Source organism: Podarcis raffonei, chromosome 5 (assembly GCF_027172205.1).
Source record: "Podarcis raffonei isolate rPodRaf1 chromosome 5, rPodRaf1.pri, whole genome shotgun sequence".
NCBI classification, from domain to species: Eukaryota; Metazoa; Chordata; class Lepidosauria; order Squamata; family Lacertidae; genus Podarcis; species Podarcis raffonei.
This window is the reverse complement of record NC_070606.1, coordinates 39508654-39526895: the sequence shown is the minus strand read 5'-3', so window position 1 is coordinate 39526895 and position 18242 is coordinate 39508654. Positions and strand designations below refer to the sequence as shown.

The following is an 18242-nucleotide window of genomic DNA, read 5'->3' as shown; positions in this document are numbered from 1 at the left end:
ACGTACCAACCCCCATCAACCAGCAGAGATGAATGTTAAAATGATCGAAAGGGGGTTTTCCTCCCTAGGAAACTGGCTATTAATGGCTTTGCCAGGACAGAAAAGATAACAGTGGCACTTTCTACATCTCATTTATTTCACAGGAGAAATCTAATCGTGTGCTGAGAGCTCTGCATTGAAACCGCAGGGGAACGCACAATGGTCTCCGGCTGGGTCATGTGCTATTTTATACATACCCTATATTAACTCATCTCTGCATTTTCCTTCAGGCAGATTACGTTGTACCTCTAGAAAATGACGATGAAGAAGATAATTATATTCAACCCACTGAAGAAAGCACTCCGCCACCTAAAAAACGTAAGCATCTGGGTTGTTGTTTTTTTACACACAACTTCATGAAGCCAACCAAGTGGGCAAGGTATTGGATCTGAAACGTGTAGGACTCCATTTCTGTCCAACAGACAGGAAGAAAATTCTCAGAATTGGCTGTGCAAATTTAGCTAGCAGGGCCATTCCTTTTGATAAGATCCAGTCTCTTCCCTTCACCTTCCAAAGGACTACAGAGGTGAAGGGAAGAATGCAGGAAATTAGGGCAAGCATAAGCCACATTTTGAATCTGAGAGGTGATATTTTATGCACATTTTTAAACTTTCCATAGAACGATGAGGGCTAGGTTCTTGGCTGCTGATTTTAATTTCTTTCTTTCTTTCTTTTTCTTGGGGTTCTGCATATACCACTAGATTTCTGCTGTAGGCTTGCTGAACCATGTCTCTCCACGTTTGAACGGACCGCTTCCTTTTTAGAAAAGGAGCTGTAATGCATATTTAAGTATACCTCTAAAAGAGGGGGGGCTGGCATATTGCTTGCAGTATAAAAGAGCAAATTTCAGTTTCAAACAGTTTTAAGGAAACCAATTTAGCCGAAAATACTATCCCCCGATACATGTGACTTTGGTTTTCATTAGTGTGACATGCCTGTGTTTCTTTCATCATTTTAAGCCCCAGTGGTGAACAGATTGATCAAGCCCATGCAAAAACTCGATCCTCCCAGTTCACCAGCATTGCCTCCTGTTCCTGCATCACCTTCAACATTAGGTATGAAAGAATGTGTATTAGTATAATTATAAACACCATTTTATATGTTTTGAAGTTGTGGTTATATTTTGCAGTCCTTTTAAAAAGCCATCGTAAAAGGTTTGTACATATATATTATTATTTTTTAAAAAGGGTGTTGGGAAACTGTGTCCCTCCAGATATTATCCCTGACCTGCAATCATTCCTAACCATTGGCTGTGCTCCTTGAATTTGCAGCAAACTCGGGGCTGATTTTGCATCATAAGTCATCCTGGATCTACTATGTTGGCAACTAGAGGAAATAGCTCACTGTTTTGTCTGATAAGACTAGCAGGCTTCATTAACGCTGTACAGTGTAAACAAGCCACGCCAGAGAAGGGAGTTTTTTCTACGCACATTGTCTGGAACGTCAGAAAGTTCATTCATAGTACTCCTTTCGGTTTCTTTGGATGGTAGCAATAACTTTGCTTTCAAATAAAACAGCACCCCCTAGTGGAATTTATTAATGCTACAACTATCCCTAATTTCATCCTTTGCATCAATGACAAGTGACATTATTATTTAACACAGTTAGGAAAGCTGGGTTTGAATCATTTTTCCAACCAATTCCTTCTAATAAGTGAACATACACTTAGCCATAACAGACAGTAAAACACTGCAAGACAAAAGCTTGACTTCATTCCTGCTGAAATCGATGGGATTTAACTCATTTGTCCTGTCACATTGATTTCGGTGAGGCCTGAATTCGCATAATTTAGTCTGGACATAACCCAATGTATTCAAGTCAGGAAAAAAATAGAGCTTTGATAAAATGAAGTATGTTAGTAATATGCTTAAGATTTTTTTGCAAGGATCCTAAGATAAGTGAGCAGAAAACTTAACAGAAGGAAAATTTTCCATTCCCTCCCCTCAGCCTATATCCCCTTAAAACAGTGATGGCCAAACTTGGCCCTCCAGCTGTTTGGGGACTACAATTCCCATCATCCCTGACCACTGGTCCTGTTAGCTAGGGATGATGGGAGCTGTAGTCCGAAAACATCTAGAGGGCCAAGTTTGGCCATCACTGCCTTAAAAGCTTTTCTGAGATGTCAGGGGACCTTCTTCAGTAATATGGGGGGGGGACACATGGGGTTCAGGAAGAGCAGTTCCTGTTATGGGCCCCATGGAAACACCTTGACAGGAGTCGGTCAGATGGGGAGGAGGGGTGGGAAGAGATATGGAAAGTGGAGGACTCTGACCCTGCAGAGGGTCCCAGCAGATTGGGAGGTGCTAACATAGACCTCGGGAAGGGGCCGCGTAGGTTGTCAGGAATACAGCCTGCCTTAGGGTCATCTGATACTCCCAAGTGTAATGTCTTAGCCAGCTTATGTGACTCTGTTGCTACTCCCAGCCAGCGAAGAGCCACTCTCCCAAGGGGAGGCACAGAGGGATCAGTCAGACAGTGAGCTGGCACTGTCATCACCAAGGAAATTGCACCAGTGCAAACAGATTTCACTCCCTCAACCTGCTCTCAGGAGTGCTTGCATGTTTGACCAGGCCCAAACCTGGCCCAAACCTTGGGGCAGCACAGTGCCTTCAGGAAGCCCTCTGGCAGCACCTGAGGATAATAGCTCTCTCCTGCTGTTTGCATTCAGACCTCCAAACCTGGAAGTAGCACATAGCCACAATGGCGAGTACCCAGTGATAGCCTTATGCTCCACAGGGTTTGTCCAGTCCAGGGATCACCAACCTTTTGAGGCAGTGGGCACCCTTGGAATTTTGAGAAACTGCCATGGGCACCGGCCCAAAATTGGCTGCTAAGGGGGCATGGCATAGCACAGACTATCAACTGACATCAACTGCATAAACGAAGGTGTCCATCACACTCTTCAAAAGGAGAGCCCAGGGTGTGTTTCAGAAGCTTAGCTAGCCATGAACTCGAGCTCTGCCATGCCTCCAGGATTTGTGAACTGTAACCCAACTTATGTTTAGGTACTGTAGTGAATTCTGGAATAAAGCTTTCCCCCCTAACAACCCTTTGTCTTACCCAGTATTGTCAGTGAGGTCCCTGACCGTTCTTGGAGGTTTCTTTCTGTGAACTTTTTTCTTTTCACTTATCGTAGGACTGGAGCCAATGATGCTTAATATTGCTAATATTTTTTGTTTTATTCTGTTCCTAAATATCAGTGGCTTTTCACCTTTCAGAAACATTTTAGCATGATCTACAAGTATCAAATGTCCTGCCAAAACTGGTTATCATTTTTTTAAAAAATAGAACTCTCTCTATATATAGTCATTCCTGTATCTATATTTGTGCATGCCTGTTTTGAGTTTTGTTTCTAACTGTGGAACATCCTTCTTTTTCCAGATGTCTATGAAATTCCTGAGGAAGAGGTAAGACCTTATATACATGCTTTGAAAACCAAAATCTCACCTGTGCAGAAGGATCCTGTTTTTTATTGGAGAGAAGAAATATTCCATCCCCAGAGTGGGAAATGGCATATGGTCCATTTTGTGCTCAGATGAAACCGTGTGCATGTTCAGAACAGTATTTCACACATTTGAAATATCAAATGGAATACATTCTGACCATACTAGACATGGAAGTTTCCTTGTACAGTGGTACCTCGGGTTACATATGCTTCAGGTTACATACGCTTCAGGTTCCAGACTCTGCTAACCCAGAAATAGTGCCTTGGGTTAAGTACTTTGCTTCAGGATGAGAACAGAAATCGTGCTCCAGCGGCACGGTGGCAGCGGGAGGCCCCATTAGCTAAAGTGGTGCTTCAGGTTAAGAACAGTTTCAGGTTAAGAACAGACCTCCGGAACGAATTAAGTACTTAACCCGAAGTACCACTGCATCTATAATATTGTGACGCAGGACTTCCAAGTCCCTTTCCATTTTCATCACTTCTTTTCCTCATTGCCAGGAATGTTCTGTTCATAGTCCTTCTTCTAAGAGCAACTCCATCCAATACAGCTTATGTCTCAACTCTGTCCTCTTGTGGGGCAGGTTCTGTACAACCTGTCTTTTATTTGGATGGGTATGTTTTAGTTTTTTTTAGGTTTTATTGGCTTGTTCAATTTTGTAATTGGTTTTAGTGTTTATACTGTTTTGGAAATCACTTTGGGTAAACATGACTAAATAATAATATTAATAATAATAAACAATTCATTCTCTCCCTGCAGGAAAAAGCACTGCCTCCATTGCCCAGGTAATGTGAAATTCTGTATAAAAAAATTATTATGTGATTCCCTGCACAAGTGTATGTCCTCCTAGAGGTGTATTCATCTACTCCAGATACTTAAGGCACATTTAGAGCAATGGTTTATGAATGGACTAGAATTCAACTCGACTTAAGTGGAAATAAGGTGGGGGGGGGGAGATCAAATGAGAGGGAGGTTTGGCTTTAGGCACCAGGCAAAAATGCTCCTCTTCAACCAGGCTTTGGGCTAATTAACGTCCAATGCCCTTTTAAATGTGTTGTGGGAGGGGGCATCCTTGGTTTGTTTGTTTTTTTCTTATTTTATGTTATATTTTGTGTTTTTTATATTGTATTTTTATGTTGTGAACCGCCCTGTGATCTACGGATGAAGGGCAGTATACAAATGTAAATACTAATAATAATAACAACTAACACCTTTAGGATTATGGCCATAGTCATCTGACTGGTGTACCTTATTTGCAAACTGAAACCATATAGTCTCTAATGCTACAACTGAGACCTAGGAATTTATTAGAAGATTGATGCATATTTATGGTTATCTTAATAGGAAAAATATGCCCAGCACCATCTTTTTCAAGAAATATGTCCTGTAAACTTCTTCCAGCATCTGTCTTGCCTTCCAATTATGAGAGTATCTGGGCAAGAAAACTGCTCATTAATCCAAATTCACAACAGCTGGGCAATACTTGTGGGCTAGTTCACATTTTTTGTAAACATAAACTTTTAATATGAAACCTAGACTTTTAATATTTTCATCCCTAAGGAATTCCAAGCAACTTCCTCCAAAACCTGGACAGAGACCTGAACCCAGAGGACACTCGCTTGAACACAGTGCAGCTAAAGAGCCCTTTAAACCTGACGTGCCCAGGTTAGTTATGAATAATAATAAGAATATCTGTAACAATCGATGAGTATGTTACACGAAAAGGGGTTCACACTGAGCATTCAGTTTGGCATTGTGGATACTGCATGTTCCATTTCAAATGCCCAGGCTCCATATGCACTATGCATTTAAGGCAGGATCATACCATTTTAAACAGTCAAGGCTCCCCGCAAAGAATCCTGGGAAGTCTTGTTTTTTAAGGGTGCTGATAGGAGTTGATAGGAGACCCTTATTCCCCTCTCAGATCTACAATTCCCAGAGTTGGGAATTGGGGTTGGTTTTGCTCTCTGCATTTTTCTTGAAGCTGTTGAGCAGTGAAAATTGTGTCCACTGTCCCGCTAGAAGGTCGAAAACCATTTTGGGATTCAGGAAGGGTAGCCTCGGATATAGTTAGGAGATGTTTTGCTAAGATCCTTGCAAGAATTTTGCCAGCTGCAGCTAATAAAGAGATGCCTCGATAGCTTCTGCAGTCTGCTCTATCACCCTTTTTAAAACAGTTGATAATTTTGGCATCCCTAAAGTCTACTGGGATCTCCTCACTCTCCCAGATTTTTTTTATGAGCTTGTGAAATTGTTGTACAAGTTCAGTTCCACCCACTTTGAAGAATTCAGCAGGTATGCCATCAGGTCTGCTGGTTTTGTTGTTTTTCATTTGGTTAATAGCTGTACACAACTCTCCCAGATTTGGAGATACTGCAAGCTCATCTCTAATTTGTTTTGTGGAATTCGTGAGAGGACCTCAGCAGCTACGGGGGGAGTTGTGGTTATGGACATGCTGGTAATGTTCTTTCCAGCGCAGTGCAATAGCTTCTTTATCTTTTAGAAGTGTGGCATATGCATATGGGGAATATGCAATGATTTATTGGTCTTTGTAGCTTTAAAGAAACACTCTGCATCATGAGTGTCAGCTAAGTGCTGGACTTCTTGAGCTTTTTTTATCCACTAAGTGTTCTTTGGTTCTCTGGTTCTTCTTTGAACTTCAGCCTTAGCATTGGCATAGGTTTTTTTCTTAGTGGCGCAGTTCTATCTCTTTGGCAGATCTGAAAGGCCTTTCTTTTCTTGTCAATAATGTGTTCAATCTCACTTTCATTCTCCTCAAACCAGTTCTGGTGTTTCTTGGTTTGGTGTCCAATAGTTTGTTCACAGGCTGCAATAATGGAGTTATCAGGGAACTCTGAAAGCTGATGGTCCTTAAGGGTTGTTCGGAAGCAATCTCGCTTAATAGGATCTTGAAGGGCTTGAGTGTTCATTTTGTGCCTTGGTTTCCTTCCTTGAAGCCTGTGTTGAGGTATAATCTTGATAGCCATCATGGAATGTATTAATCAGTGATCTGTCCAGCAGTTGTCAGCACTCGTCATAGGAGAACATCACGGTGATCTTCAGCTCAGACAATTACATAGTCTAAGAGGTGCCAGTGGTTCGACTGAGGGTGGCTCCATGATGTTTTAAATTTATTTTTTTGTTGAAAGAGTGTGTTGGTAAATAAAAAGGTTGTGCACTGCACATATAGTCAAAAGTATGATTCCGTTCTGGTTGCTGTTGCCAGTTCCTTCTCTCCCAATAGTCCCAAGCTACAGATCAAAATCTCACCCAACTCTTGCATTAAAATCACCCAGAAGGATAATTTTCTCCTTAGGCATCTCTGATAGGAGGGCATCCAGCTGAGAATAAAAAATTTCTTTAATGTCTTCATCGATATCCAGTGTTGGTGTATAAGCACTTAAAAATAGTAGCCTGTTGGTTTTTGGTGAGTTTTATCCAAAGGGTTGAAAGTTGTTTAGTGCTGACATAACAGCACTAAATGTCAGACATCTCTGCTTTACAGGAAGTCCACTAGTCTCTCTCTTTATATATACGCATAGTTCATCCTAATCAGGGTGCTCGCTACAACAAAAGTTTCAGGTGAAACTGAAATTATAGCAAAGCAGATAGTTACTATTACAATTAAGAGCAAAAAAGTTTGATTGAAACATTTTATATGCTTTCCAGAAATGTTTTGCCACTTCCTAGGAACCGGCCTCCACCAAAAATTGTAAGTTGTTAACCACCTACCTAGTTTGAAAGGCAATTCCTTGCTGTTGCTTGAGGGACAGAAAACCAATTGCCTTCTGGTTGTTGTGGAGAAACAAGTTCTCATGTCCTGCTTGTAGGCTTCCCATTGGCATCTGATTGGCCACTGTGGATAATAGACTGATGGACTAGATACATCTTTCTTCTTACCTAGAAAGCTTCTTTTTATGTTGTGCTTTGAACTAACAAAGATCTTCACCGAAGGATTGGAAAATGGCATTTCTTTTTCTTCCAGTTTTGTCTAAATAATTTAGGAGAGCACATCTCCTCTGATTAAGATATTTGTTGGCTCAGAATCCTTCTCTGATTGTTCCTTCAGTTTTCTGTGGCTTCATAATCTGGCTTTTCTTATTAAGTAAATGTTGTTATTTATGTGGCCAACACATTTTGAGCCTTCATCACTGATGCTAAGTTTGTTTCAGAGGCCCAGAGAAGAGTTTTTAGTATGAAATACTCCTTATCAAAAATTTAGTACCAAAATCTGACAACTGTTATTTTGATTTCAGGAACCTGATAGCCTCGGAATACAAGATGATGACAGTAAGTATATTCTGCCTTGGACACAATTGACGGGCCTTTTGTACTATGACTGGAGGGCATCAAAAGCCACTCCAGCACCAATTTCATGCCTCCCTCTTCATTCCACTTATACTGAAATCCTAACAGACTGGGGCTACATTCATACATCTGCACTGTTAATATTCTCTGTGTATCTAATGCATATATTTCTGTGGCATATGTATTTCAACCTGGAGCCTTCCAGATGTTTTTCACTTCTGCACCTATCATTGCTGGGTATTGGCTACGCTGGCTAGAGATGTTGCAAGTGTAGTCCAAAAAAAGGGGGGCACTAAACATTGTGTCTGGATTTGTAGATCTCAGCAGCAACAGTGCTCCAGAATTCAAGGCTCCTTCTGCTACAGTCCCATCTCCATTTCCACGGATTCCGTAAGTTATAAAAAGATGTTACTTTAGAACTGTTCCATGTACTCTCAGCATGTACTGGAGGCAGTAAAGTAGAGGCTGTCCTATGGATTAAACCCATTATATAAAGGATCCCACTGGATTCTTTTTAAAATTTGCATCACCATTAAGCCGAGCAACATTAAAGTTGGGTTTCCATGGGCTGGATTCCCCACTTCTAAGAGGGCTTTCCTGTCTCCCTGTTCCCACTACAGTCCTCTGTAAAGGCTCTCAGAAGGTCTAAGGATCTCTCAGGCATGGCACTTGATGTGGCAGGTGGGGCTGGAGGAGGAGGAAGGGGGGTGGATTCCCCTTGTGTAAACCAAAATGCTTTTCACTCATGTTGTGACACTTTTGCCTCCGAGCTTATGAATCACATGCAATAACTCTTTTTTTTTTCCCTGCAGGAAAAAATTACCAAATCCAGCACTGCCATCAGTAAGTTGATTTTGATTTTTAAAATATTATTACACATTGAATAATAAATGAGAATACAACAAAACTTTCAATCATTCCATAATACTAAACAGTGCTTAACACAACCCTTATCCTAAATCAGCCACGTTGTTCCAATTTCTCGGCGCTAAATGGTAAAGAGGCTATTTGTACAGTGAATTTTGCTTCTGCTGACAACCAAATCCTCAGTGTGCTACTGAACGGAGCAGAAATTTATTACAGCTAATTGCTGTGGCAGATATTTGGTGCTTCTCTTCTTACAAAGTACTTCAGTGCCTAGCGAAGGATATCCTCTACCACAAGCCTAGAAGGGAGCAGGGATATCAGTCAGTTGTGATGTCAGATCACTGGTCGAAGAGCATTTTACCACACAATCTTAACCCAATTTACTTCCTGTGTCCCCCTAGAAACCAAGCCTCCCTGACAGAGATCACCTAAGTGTTATTGAAGGTAAACTACTTCTATTGTTCAAACATTTGTCTACCATCTTCTTATTAATAATGTGTAAAAACTCTGTAGTGCTACAAGGCCACATACACTATTGAATCCCACTCAAGGCAGGATTGATTTTGTCTAAGGCTGCTATGAAAATTTCAGATGGGGTAGACCATAGCTCAATGGCATAGCACACACCTCCATAGCATCTCCAGTGAAAAGACCAGATAACAGAAGATGGGGAAGACCTCTTCCCAAGACAATGGAGGACTGCTTCCAGCTAGGGTAGAACATATTGGGCTAGATGGAACAACAGCCTGACTACTAGAAGGCATTTCCCTCTATTCCAAGAGAGCTTTTGCAAAGTAGAATTAGCAAGGTATTTACAACCACATCCAATTGCTAGATGTAGCAACAAGCAATGTCATCTTCTCCTAAAGTGTTTAGTATGTATTGCCTGGATTTGTGCTATAGGGTGGGAGGGGGTGCAAGTAGATTGGTCAGTGGTCTACTGGGGCTTCACCAGTCAGTGATCTGCTGATGGACCATCTCCTGCTTGCTGGGCTTCTTGCAAAAAGTGCTGAACTAAGTAGTCTACATCCTCCAGGTCATGAAATATAGACTAGTAAAACCTGTTAAAGAGAGCCTGGATATTCACTTTTGCTTTGCAAATTTATCAAGTGCATGTGAACCATGCGGATTCTCAAGAGAGAAGACCACCACCAAAGTCTGAAGTCAGCTCTGGCACAGTGCACTGTGCACCCATCTCATTCTGCTCCTTTCAACAAGGTGCAATGGGACTGGTAAAAAGTCTCGCTTCGTTGCAAGGTGTTGAGCAAGTGGTATCCAGTTTCCCTTCCACCTGTACGTATAATGCCACTCTGGTTGTAGACCTGAGGACTGAAAGCCTGAGAAGCCCGTTTTGCTCTCCTCTTCAGGATTGTACCTTGTATTGCTTTATAGCCAGAAAATGAATGCTGTGTGATATATGGCACAATTCAGATGAAGATAGCCAAACCAGATTCTCAGCATAGAGCAGATGAAGGACTAAAAGCTGTTGTGCCTTGACCTTCAGTAGTTGCAGCTGCAGCACAGCAGAAAGTGGAAGGTCAAATCACAAGGTAGTGTCCTTGCCACTCATGCAAGCTGAGCTACGCAGTATGTCACCAAGGGCAACCGAGACCCATTTGCATCCTTTCCCTAATCAGACTTCTCTTTTTCCAAATGTAGATAAACCTATACCAGCTGAACGCCGGCGCGTTTCCAATCATGATATCCCTCTTCCACCCATCCCTCCCAGCATCCAAAAGTAAGCAAATAATTTGCTTTAAATTTTTCGGTTTTGCTACTGAGTTATGATCTGCTGTTTTCAAAGTCTAAAAAGAAAGAGAATCCAAAGTGGGTACAACTGATTATTAGGCAAGAGATGGAATTAGATACAAATGTCTTCCTTAACAATTTGCACATCAAATCCTCACAGATGAGCACCCTGCCATGTATTTGTATTGGGGCCCTGATCCCCAGTGCAATTACTGCCATTGCCTTTCACCCTCAGAAGAGGGGGAAATGAGCTTTGGAGCACCTAAAATTAAAGAGTAAAAAAACAAAAAATATCCCAAGGTGCAAGCATAATAAAAGTCAAGAAAAGTAGTTTTAACCAGAGGAACAGCATGTAAGCTCCAAAATTTGTAATGTTGTTTCTTTAACCTCCTGGCATTGTTGCACAAATTGGAGTTTAAGTGCTATTCCTTGAGGAAACTATATTGACAATTTAGAAGATGCCCCTCTTTTCTTTGCGGCGAATATTTCCAGCAGTTGGGCTGGCATCGCCAGCAAAACATAATGGATTGGATTTTAACATTTGTTCTTAACTCCTCCCAGCTGCAGCTCTGCATCCTTTTCTTCTACAAGCAAAGCATAGAACAGGCTGTAGTTAGAAGAGAGAACTGTGCAAGTAGAGCTGCCTTCTGCTCATGCTAAGGTTCTGTGGATACAACCACTGTCTTTATAAACAGCAGACAGGGGATCCTGCAAGGGCTTGAGTACTTTCTTCTCAAAGAAAACCAGGAATAAACCAGAGGAGAACATTTCCGTAGGATTATAAAGGATGTATAAGTTTCCTTGAAGGAAAAAGCATGTCAGAAGAGCCTTGCTGGACTTCCAGCATCTTATTCTCAAAGTGCCAACCAGGTTTCTGTAAGAAACACACAAGCAGTACCCAAGCACAACAGTAATCTCACCACTTACGTTCCCCAGCGACCAGTGTTGAAAGTTATACTGCCTTTGGTACTGGAGTCAGTACACAGCCATCACGACTAGCAGCCATTGAGAGCTTTCTCCTCTGTGAATTTGTCAGCCATTGGTAGCCACCGTGAATTTGTCTAAGCTAGGCATGTCCAAAGTTGGTTTAAGGGGCCTAATCCAGCCCATCGGTTGCTTTAATCTGGCCCCCATGGCAGTTTATTTCCTGGGGTAAAATCCTAAAAAAACCTCAACAACTTCAATCCTAAATAAAGGTAAACAATTCAACTTTGGTCAGCCCTTTGGTCGACCCTCATGGCCCTTCACTTCATCAAATCTGGCCCTCTTTGAAAAAAGTAAATAAACTGCCACAGTAAGCTCTTTACAGTAAATACCACCCTTTTCGCTGCTTTGTATTTTTCTTTATTCCCTGTATGGCTTTCTCCTTTTCTGGTTAAAAGAAATGGTGAGCAAAATGCAGTTCCCTCGCTTACCTCAGTTGCAACGTGTAATACCACCCTGCATTTCCTCAATTTCTGTTTGTTTCAGACCGCTGCCTCCGAAGCCAGCAACACTGCCAAGTAAGCCCTCCTTCATTTGACTTAAGTTGGGGTGGGTTTCCAATTCATGCATCTTCAGCACAATTAAGGAAAATTTCTCTCATGCTGTCTTTATGACTGACGTGGCAGCAAAGGCAATAGGCAAAGGGGACTGCAATTTTACATAACAGAGCCCTCTCTTGTTTAAACATGGAATGTTACAGGTTGCCTTGTATCTTCCCTAGGACTCCCAGAACCTGTGAACCGCACCTCATGTGCTCCACGTAGTAGTAGCCTGCAAGGTGGTTCTACTGCAGCAGAACAGGTACACCACTATTGAAATTCATTTTTAAAGAGGGAGATTGGGGAGTGTGTTCCACAAACATTTGGTCAAGATATAATACAGCCGTAGGGAATTTCCAGGCCTCAGGCCTAAGCAGCCTCCCCATTTAGCACACCAGGCTGTTTCAGCCAAGTCACACTCACCTACCTTACAGCTGATGTCATATATTATGTCAGGTGTGGGGCAGGTAAAAGCTCAGCAGGACAGAAAGGGAGGTTTGCAAGTGCCAATGATAAACTGGTTGTCAGCACTTGCAAAGTGCTGTGCCTGTGTCCACCTGGGCAAAAATGGGTCATCGTGACATCAGGTCATAAGACAGGTGGGCAGCCTCACCCACCTGTCAAACTAGACATGCAGGGAGGGTGTACAATGGATTCCTCCTATTATAAAATGCCAGTCCTCAGTTAGGTCCTTCAGCCAGTTCACCACAGACAGAAAGCATCTTTTAAAACAAATAACCTGATTAACATTCATTTCCTTTATGAGGAGTTAAATCTGTTGCAATTACCATACTTGGTGTGTGGTCTGAAGGCATGTAAGGCCACTCTACCAGAAACTAAGCAAGTGTGGATCTAGATGGGAAACCTCCTAAGGACCACATAGGTAGGTTGCTTTGTGTTCCATGATAAAAGAAAGGTGGTTAATAAAATATTAGTAAATACAGCAGAAAGGTGTGTGGGAACAACTATTAGCCACACAATTAAGTAAGGGATATAAGCTCTTTTGTCATGAATTCTGCAACCTACATTTAAAAACTCTTCATAACCTGCATTTTAAAAATAGAACAAAAGTCATTTCCTGAATAATTCTGAGAGTACGAAATATTACACTTGTGAATGTCTGGTGGTTCCCTCACTGTGAGAAGTGAGGTTACAGGGAACCAGGCAGAGGGCCTTCTCGGTAGTGGCGCCTGCCCTGTGGATGTCAAAGACGTAATGGATGTCAAGGACGTAAACTATGTTACTTTTAGAAGACATCTGAAGGCAGCCCTGCATAGGGAAGTTTTTAATGTTTGATGTTTTATTGTGTTTTCATTTGTTGGAAGCCACCCAGAGTGGCTGGAGAAACCCAGCCTGAAAGCTACGCAAATGCTGTTTCATTTATAGATATGTATAAATTTATACATTGCCTCTTCATTCATATATGCTTCTGGTCTTAAATATGCATTCCGATCTTAACATTGGTTTGTTAAGGCAACATAGCAAATAAGTGCTTTTTTTGAGTGTGCAGATGGAAATGCCTCTCCTTTTCACAGGATGCCAGTGTTCATGGTAAAGCATGGTTTATGGCTTCAAGTGATCGAAAAACAGCTGAAGATGCATTATACAAATCAAACACGGTAAAAAATAATTTTCCAAACACTCATAGCTTGTAATAACTCCTTAGAAGCATAGAAGGGGAAAGGAACTTGAAATTTACAAAATAAACATCAAGAGGCATACATACTGTATGTCTGAGGGGAACAAATGATACTAGTTACAGGCTTTTCATACAATATAATTTGGGAACACTGATCCCAGAGCCCTCTTTCACAATGCATAATTCAGCCAGTTTGTGCAAAGATTAAACCGTTCCAAGTCTCTTAAGAAGGCTGAGGGGTTCGCTGCAGGCTGACACAGAGTAATGGGATAGAATTGCCACCTTACTGATCTTGCAATGTTAAGTTTACCATAAAGGCAAAAATGTACATTAGACCATGCAAGGGATGAAAGGAATAGGGATCTAATCATTCTTATTTGGGTCTGTTTAAGTTGATGGACCCATTCTGTTCTACAGGAAAGAGTCTTGTAGAACCTTTAAGCATGAATACATGTATTATGGCATGTGCTGTCCTGGACTTCGCTTCATCAGTGAAGTATTAGCCGAAGTTGCAATTCCATATGTACATGGTTAGATGCTATGTAGAACCTGTCACGAAAAACTGATTTTCCAGTCTGGGAAAGAAACCAACTTCCTAACCATAGAATCCTGCATTCTAGAACAGAATGCAATATTCTTAACAAATTCTACACCCCCCCTCTCTCTCTCACACACACACACACAGACACACACACAATTATCTTGTCACATTCTGTAGAAAAAGGCCATTTCCTCACTAGCACATGTAACACTAGCATAAGTTATATATAATTCAGATACAACAATGCAGTTTGCATCGGAGACTTTTAATCACCATTGATGTTAATTGTGAAGGTAAACAATAGACTATTCCCAAGGGGAGTGGGTAGACACCAAGAGGGATGAGAAAACTGGAATACCCCCATGCTAATATTTGGGATAGCTGCACACTAGCTAGCATTTTTCAGTCTGTTTAGATCTTAGGGAAGAAAGGGTTACGGGGGGGAATGAATTTCTATGTTATGAACCCTCATTAGTATTTGCTTTTTCATATATGACTTCTAGGATGGATCTTTCCTAGTAAGGAAGAGTTCAGGACAAGACTCAAAGCAACCATATACACTTGTTGTGCTTTATAACAAGAGAGTATATAACATCCCAATCCGATTTATTGAATCAACAAGACAGTATGCTCTGGGCAGAGAAAAAAGTGGCGAAGAGGTAGGTGATCGCATTTCTGTTTTATTTGGATGGAAATTTTAGTTACATTGCTTCTGGGCATGGTAATGTATAAAAAGAAAATCTTTTTAAAAAACTGATTTAACTATTACTTTTCTTACACATTAAACTAAACAGAAAAGGAGTTGATTCAAATCCAAACGAGACCTAATTAAAATGTGAGTGCAGTTCTTTTTAACAATCAAGCCCTTCATTAAAGAACTCCCACTGGGAGCTCCTAACTGTAGCTTTTCCCTTAAAGACAATAAAATGAAAAGCACACCAAAATACTATCATTTATCCAAACTGTAGGGATGTTGTGCAGGTGGGGGCTTGTGGGGATGATAACAACTTAATTGAATGGGAGACAGATACACTCAATTCCCACTTGTAGGCCACATCCCTTCAAGCTATGAAGAAAATAGCCAAACAGTTGGATCCAAAGATGTCTTATCTTATTCTCTCGGAACAGTTGCTTTACACTTTGCTGTGTGCTAGAATATGAAACTAAGCCCTCAGAGGGGGAAACAGCACTATTTGAACTCTTCTGCTACCCTTTACATAAGTGGGGCAGCACTCAACACTACATTAATTTTGCTTTTGAGTGGGATTCAAGCAATCATTAATTAGCAACTTCATAAAATTGACTGTACAAAGGACATTACTGGATTTAACAACAACCGCCGTAATGTGTCATGTACTGTCGATCCAATTTTACTCTTATCTTTCAGAAGATTTTAATTAAACTCCGCTGATTCTGAAAGTTCTGACCAGTACATATTACTTGTCAGGCAACTACCGTATTTTTCTCTCCATAACACTCACTTTTTTCCTCCTAGAAAGTAAGGGGAAATGTCTGTGCATGTTATGGAGCGAATGCCTATGGATGGCGGGGGGATCTGCTGCAGTCGTGAGCAGAGGATCCATGGTTCCCCTTCCTTCCCTCCTCCGTGGCTCGCTTTGAAACAGCAAAGCGGGAGAAGAGCTGCTGAATGGGAAGGAGAGAGGGACAGAGAGCCTGCTTGCTTTAAAGGAGCAAAGCGGGAAGGGAGAGGAGCCGCTTACACTTACACTCCTGTCCGGTTGGCTCCTTTAAAGCAAGCAGGCTCTCTGTCCCTCTCTCCTCCCCACTCAGCTTGCTAAATAGCAGCAAAGTTTTTCAGCGAGCTGGGGAGGAGGGAGAGAAGCAAAGCCTGCTTGCTTTAAAGGAGCTAAGCGGAAGAGGAGAGGAGCCTTCTCCTCTTATACCCCTCTTCTGCATTATTAGCAGCATCCTTCTCCACCCACTTGTCCCTTGAGTGCTTTTCCTTCTCTCCCCACTGAAAACATGGTTACAAAGCACGGATCCACATGGATCCTCAGGATTTTTGAACTGGGTCACCCCAAATTCACCATCAGATCACATAGCATGTCCATGGTTACAGTTTGCACCAAAAAAATCACGCACCCACTGTTGCCTGGGGCCGCAGTGGTGCAAAAATGTGGTTACAAAGCATGGATCCACATGGATCCTCAGGATTTTTGCATTGGGCTACCCCAAACTCACCGTCAGATCACATGTCTGTGGCCACAGCATGAACCACAAAAATCATACATCCACTGTTTTGTTTAGAATATTTTTTTTCTTGTTTTCCTCCTCTAAAAACTATGTGTGTGTTATGGTCGAGTGCGTGTTATAGAGCGAAAAATACGGTAATTTTTGCCCCCCTACCCACCTCCCAAAAAAGTGTGCATTTAATGTTTTGGGATTATATTGTAATAAAAGCAAGTGTGTATATTGTCTTCTCACAAAACTGGAAAATTAGTCAAAGTATCCACTGTTAAATCAGAGAGCTCAACAGTATTGTTTCATATTTTTAATTCTTTCTTGGGGCTAGTCTTTATATTTGTGCTAGCACAGTAGTAGTACACATTGCAGCCTAAGGCTGCAATCCTAACCGTATCTACTCAGAAATCCCACTCAATTCAATGGGGCTTTCTCCAAGTAAAGAATGCAGCCTTTAGTCTTTTTAAAAAAACTAAACTTAAAAATACTGAATGTCCTTGAAATGTTAAAAACTTTACTGTACTACCCCATACGAAAGATTATCCTTTCACTCCGAAAAGAATGAAATGACATTGTTGAGTTCTTTTGATTGATATTTCATCTTTAAATTTTAAGAGGTATAAGTTTTTAGTTTTTGTTTTTTATGAAACGTGGAAGTGTGTTTTTCTTTAGTCTGTCATTAAATTTAAGACAAAATGTTAATTCAAAGCATTTAGTTTCCAGTGTCATGAGTAAAATTTTGCTCTGCTTCATCCACTTTTTAATATGACTCTCAATGGAGCCTTGTAAAACCAACACAAGTGCTGGAATGAGTCTGCTAAGCTATAAGCATGCACACGCGCACACACACACACACACACACACACACATGTGTGTGTGTGTGTGTGTGTGTGTGTGTAACTCGAAAAATTAGAGTATCGTGGAAAAGTTCATTTATTTCAGTAATTCAACTTAAAAGGTGAAACTAATATATGAGATACTCATGACATGCAAAGCGAGATATGTCAAGCCTTTATTTTTTTATAAATGTGATGTTTATGGTGTACAGCTGATGAAAACCCCTGTATTATAATCAAAGTTTAGTTGTTGTTTTTTACCCAAATCTTGATGATTCAGTTTTTGGCTGAATCAGCAAGATTTGTGTTGTCATCCACGTTGAGTAAGCCATCTTGAACTCTTTGTTTTCCCAATCCAGCACTTCAACAGTGTGGCTGAAATAATAGAGAATCATCAACGGACTTCTCTCGTTCTCATTGACAGTCAAAACAACACAAAAGACTCAACCAAACTGAAATCTATTGCTAGAGTATCATAACTGCACTGAAGATCCACGGGGGAAAATCTTCCAGCCCTTATCTTCTGAGAATTTAAGATTGAGCATCTTAATAAGCATGAAAAGCTTTCTCCAAAAGCTTTACACCAAGCACCATAGCCTGAGAAGACCACACAATGTGTAAGAAGAGAAAGAGAGATTTTATTTGATATAGTTACCCAGTCTTTGAATAACCTACTGGTTGGCTAAATGATGAAGGGGCAATTTTACAGGCACACCAGCCTCTAAGTTGTTATGTACTTGAATGTACTTAGGTACTTTTAAGATGTTCCAAGTTCAGGTAAAGTATTCCTTGACATGCGATATATTCAGAAGAAGTGTACCAGCTACATCTTAACTGTTCTTAAAGCAATTTCTTGGGGAAATTCACATTTGTTAAACCAGGATGTCTACGCCAAAATGAGTCATCATGGAACAAGCTAAAAACTGGACCTTTTTCCCCTGGGATACGTCTAAAAATTCAGTTCTATTTAATGTAATGCAGCAGATTTGTATTGGCTTCAACTGTGCTGGTTGAGAGTATTGTTACATGTTTATTAAATGTACATATAAATAAGAATATAAAAAGCCTATGATAGAGTATGGTTCTATGCAATTG

General features: G+C 41.0%; 1 protein-coding gene across 1 annotated transcript in view; it reads left to right on the top strand.

Moving 5' to 3' along the window:
- The window catches only part of BLNK (B cell linker), a 93249-nt gene extending 75554 nt beyond the window's left edge, over nt 1-17695 (top strand). Inside the window, exons 10-25 of the mRNA XM_053388791.1 lie at nt 270-357; nt 999-1094; nt 3421-3446; nt 4242-4267; nt 5043-5147; nt 7152-7194; nt 7739-7772; nt 8108-8180; nt 8603-8633; nt 9059-9101; nt 10317-10395; nt 11877-11908; nt 12112-12191; nt 13465-13548; nt 14613-14768; nt 17507-17695. Coding sequence (XP_053244766.1) covers nt 270-357; nt 999-1094; nt 3421-3446; nt 4242-4267; nt 5043-5147; nt 7152-7194; nt 7739-7772; nt 8108-8180; nt 8603-8633; nt 9059-9101; nt 10317-10395; nt 11877-11908; nt 12112-12191; nt 13465-13548; nt 14613-14768; nt 17507-17626 — 1116 coding nt within the window. The 3' untranslated portion in view covers nt 17627-17695. The remainder of the gene's footprint in view (nt 1-269; nt 358-998; nt 1095-3420; nt 3447-4241; nt 4268-5042; nt 5148-7151; nt 7195-7738; nt 7773-8107; nt 8181-8602; nt 8634-9058; nt 9102-10316; nt 10396-11876; nt 11909-12111; nt 12192-13464; nt 13549-14612; nt 14769-17506) is intronic.
- Nucleotides 17696-18242: the final 547 nt, after the last annotated feature.